Source organism: Drosophila mauritiana, chromosome 3L (genome assembly GCF_004382145.1).
Source record: "Drosophila mauritiana strain mau12 chromosome 3L, ASM438214v1, whole genome shotgun sequence".
Classification (NCBI taxonomy): domain Eukaryota; kingdom Metazoa; phylum Arthropoda; class Insecta; order Diptera; family Drosophilidae; genus Drosophila; species Drosophila mauritiana.
In genome coordinates, this window is record NC_046669.1 from 8,960,672 (window position 1) to 8,964,611 (window position 3,940).

At 44.2% G+C, this 3,940-nt stretch overlaps 1 protein-coding gene across 2 annotated transcripts; it reads left to right on the forward strand.

The window, feature by feature from the left end:
- The first annotated feature begins 2,164 nt into the window (after nucleotides 1–2,164).
- Nucleotides 2,165–3,344, forward strand: LOC117140433 (chymotrypsin-2). Of its 2 annotated transcripts, none has more exons than XM_033303351.1 (3): nucleotides 2,165–2,482; nucleotides 2,544–2,820; nucleotides 2,891–3,344. In XM_033303351.1, the coding sequence occupies exons 1-3, from the start codon at nucleotides 2,208–2,210 to the stop codon at nucleotides 3,260–3,262; spliced, it is 924 nt and encodes a 307-aa protein (XP_033159242.1). In that variant the 5' UTR covers nucleotides 2,165–2,207; the 3' UTR covers nucleotides 3,263–3,344. The 2 variants fall into 2 exon arrangements, with proteins under 2 accessions (XP_033159242.1, XP_033159243.1); XM_033303352.1 differs by lacking the exon at nucleotides 2,165–2,482 and having other exon boundaries at nucleotides 2,616–2,706; nucleotides 2,762–2,820.
- The last annotated feature ends 596 nt before the right edge of the window (nucleotides 3,345–3,940 follow it).

Below are 3,940 nucleotides of genomic sequence, written 5' to 3' on the forward strand. Positions count from 1 at the left end.
GTATCCGTATCTGTATCCGTATCTGTATCAGTATCTGTACAGTATCTGTGTATATTATTCCTCCTCATTTCCGTCGCTTAATTAGTTGCTAAATTATTACCACTCGGGGCTGACACGGCCGCATCTCAAGTGACAGCCAATCGATACGATTCACGTAGCTCTGACCTGCGTCGCTCTTTATTGTTGCACATTTGATTTCAATTGATTTGCGGCACGCTTGACACTCGTGACACGCGACGAAAACAATGCCAATCTTGGTTGGCAATTCGCGTTAATTTCCACATGGAATATGGCCGCATAATTGCGCCACTCGTTCCGCTGAAAATTGGCTTAGCTGGCGTTGCGTATACGCCGCGTGGTTACCCAGGGGGCGTTCGTTAACACACATAAAGCATACGCCCCATTGTGCTGGCAAAGCGACACTTGTGCCCTCTATAAAGTAGGCCCTGCCGCTAAAGCTCCCCCAAAAATATATACACTTAAATATGTGCTACTACATAAAAGTTGATATAAATAATAAAAAATAAGTAAGAAGGTTATATATTACTTCATATAAAATCCTTTTATAATCTTATCCTATTGTGATTTTCTCTGAGTGCGAAAGAAATTACAATTAAAAATTCTTAATTAGCATATAAATGGCAGGCAGATGACCATTTAACACTAGAAGGGCGCCGAAAAGAGATCAAAAGTGTGCTTTAAATCAAAAGGAAATAAGACCGAAATCTCATTACTTACCAATAAATTTAAATCCGTTCGCTTGAGCTGAGTTCCAAGAGTTCGTTTGGCATTCAGGTGTTAAGATATACGGCAGCACGCACCGTGAGTTACGGGTTGCTTTATAAATAAATACGTCCGTGGCCGAGTTTCTTCTTTTTTCCCTCATTTTGGCGCAGCTGCTTGTTGCCAAGGTGCTGATTGCAATTACTTGTGTGTGACGACGACCCGTTACTGTCGAGTACGGCGGAGGAGTATTGAGCACGGGGTACGGGGAGTGCGGCATACGGAGTGTGCACTCCGGCGGAATCCCACGCCCACTCATTCGCTGCCGCATGTTTACGGCCGACCACATCAGCTGTGGTGTAGCAGTGCCACTGGCAAAAGCAACAGGCAATAATGCCGCACTCGTCGCCGGAGCCCACTTGTCCGGGATATGGAATACGGGATACGGGACACGGCACCCAGAATCCCCATCATACCCATTGCCATGCCCAGACCCGGATACGGATTCGCAGCCGATGAATTGCGTGACTGTGCAAGTGAAGCTGTGGATATAATAAAAGTAATTAACAAGTGTTTGCGCTGCATGATGCGGAATTTCAGGCGCGGATAAGCGAGCATACGTGTGGCATATGGAATAATACGGAATATGGAGGTGTGCGAATGGAATACTACTGAATACGGAATTCGACGCAATTTTCCGGAATTCGGGCGGGGAATTGCTTTAAGTGGCGCACAAAAAGTCTAATAACGAGCCGCGGAGATAAAAGGGCCGGCGATCGGATCGAAAATCGGAGCACAAAAATCCATTCCTCTTGTGGAGGCGAAAATCTCTCGACAAATACTTTTGACAGCCGGGGATATTTGATGCTCGAAAAACAACAGAACGTAAATTGAAAAGTTTTGCTCTTAATGCAGGTGTGAGTGGTCGATGTAAGTGTGTGTGGGTGTTGCTGCAGGTGTAGGTATACATACATAGGTGTGTGCGGGAGCAGCTGTGTGCGTGCGATTGTGTTTCGTAACTCCGCTTGAAAGGCCCCGAGCTGGAAATCAATTTGTGTGCATTTATTGAAAATTGAATTTCCAATGAGCAGCGGTGCGTGCACACATGTTGCTCCTGCAGGACTCTCGTCCTTCATCCTTGAATTGACTGCCGAAATGGGTCTAGTTCTACACGGCCCAGGATCCGAGGGTCAGGCGTCATGGGTCAGGCTTGTTCCTGCATAATTGCCATGTAAAACGGTTTGTTCTGCTGCCGTTTACCTAATCCCTCCAATTTTGTTGCAGCCACTTTTCGGGGCACTCTAAAATTTGTTCTTAATGGCTTAAAGGGCTCTTGAACGCCTTAGCCAAGTGACCAAAGTGAAATTTAAGATAATCTATTTCCATCGATATCCAAGACTAGAACATGAGATTCTGACAGTTATTTTACTTTCATGTCAAACTAAAAAATATTTCCTTTATCACATAAACTTTGAAAAATCGTCATGAGTAGTCAAAATTTGTTGGTTTTGCTGGTAATTTCATTTTTCCTACCATATAACTGCCTTGGAGATCCTCCTAGAAATGCATCTTCAACCTCCCTAAATCGAGTGAAGCGCCTATCCGATGGCGATTTCGATGATGACTCCATTGCACTGTCAAATTATTGCGTATCCTTGAGGTCAAGAGCTGCCGACAAATTCTTTGGGGATAATCATTTTTGCTCAGGCGTTATTCTGGCACCAATGTTCGTTATGACCTCCGCGCATTGTTTGATAAAGTGAGTATCTGAATATATAGATTTTTAAAGCCATAACTATTACTTTTTTACTACATTCCAGCAAACGAAGGGTTTTGATTTCCAGTCGAGTCCTGCTCATTGTTGCTGCGACTCTCAATCGTCTCAAATATATACCGAACAGGACATTTGTTACTCCTGTAGCGCATATTTGGTTGCCCGAAAGCTTCACAATGCGCAATAAACAGGATTTAGGACTGTTAAAGGTGAAGAATCCTTTCCCAAGAAATAATGAGCATATATCTATAGCCAGATTACCAGTTCATCCACCGCTACCAGGTCTAAAATGCAAAGTTATGGGATGGGGGCGTATGTATAAAGTGAGCGAAATTAATAAGCATGTTTTCTTACTGGTAATTAAGTAAGTAATTTAAACACATATTCCATTAGGGTGGCCCTCTAGCCTCGTACATGCTGTATATCGATGTGGAGGTGATAGATTCCAAACTATGCGCCAAATTGCTAGGAGTTCCATCAGTTGAGTACGTGTGCGCCTTCGACATCGATGATCTTACGGCCCAACAGCCATGTGGCGGGGATTGGGGTGCTCCAATGTTGCACAATGGCACCGTCTACGGTATCGTCACTGTTCTCGCTGGATGCGGCGTCAGCCACTTGCCATCTCTGTACACCAATGTGCATAGCAATTTAAACTGGATCCATGAAAAAATTATCAGCAGTGCTGGTAGCATCCTACTTGTTCCGGCCCTATTTCGATACCTTAGTATTGCATCTATGTGGTACCTCTTTTTAATTTTGTAATTAAATATAATAGTGTAATGTATTAAGATACATATTTGTATATCAAAGATATTTATCCATAAACCAAACTGTTAAAAATCAATTTTTGTTCTGTGATTACATCGCCTGACAATCGAAAGGGGTATATTTAAAGCGCTTTAATTGATTTCGACTCCTTAGTTCCTCAGTGCCTGTTATGGATTCCGGCTAACACTCGGATTTGGCTTAACAACTAACCAAATGCCAGCGACAACAGCAACAATTGCCGATTGTGCTGCACTCACGAGCGGGCAATAAAAAGGGCAACCGACCAGAGAACGACAAGATGTACTCCAGTTGTTATTGCTGGTCCTGCTGCCGTTGTAGTTGTTGCTGTTGTTGTTATGTCCTGGCCAAGAGTAAACTTGAAAAAAAAAAAACGGTTACTAGGTCAGTAACACTGCCAGAAACACGCGTCTGCAGGCGGATTCTCTCGCATTTTGGCCGATTTTGCAGACAAGTGCGTATGCGCTCGCTCTCCGCAATGGAAAATCTCTCTCCAAGCCGCCCTTTTTAGTACACTGAGCACAGCCTCCCAGTTATCCGAGTTTTTCCGAACGCCGAGAGAGTGCGGCATTTTTGTAGCTTTGTCGCCCGGCCGGATTTCGATTCGCAACCACACCTGCTCAGCATCCAACTCAGTACTCAGTCGTGCGCGCG

Coding starts and splice junctions, on each gene's coding strand:
- LOC117140433 (XM_033303351.1), top strand. CDS start 2,208: ATGAGTAGTCAAAATTTGTTGGTTTTGCTGGTAATTTCATTTTTCCTA. Junction 2,483..2,543: donor TCCGCGCATTGTTTGATAAA/GTGAGTATCTGA, acceptor ACTACATTCCAG/CAAACGAAGGGTTTTGATTT. Junction 2,821..2,890: donor GATGGGGGCGTATGTATAAA/GTGAGCGAAATT, acceptor ATATTCCATTAG/GGTGGCCCTCTAGCCTCGTA.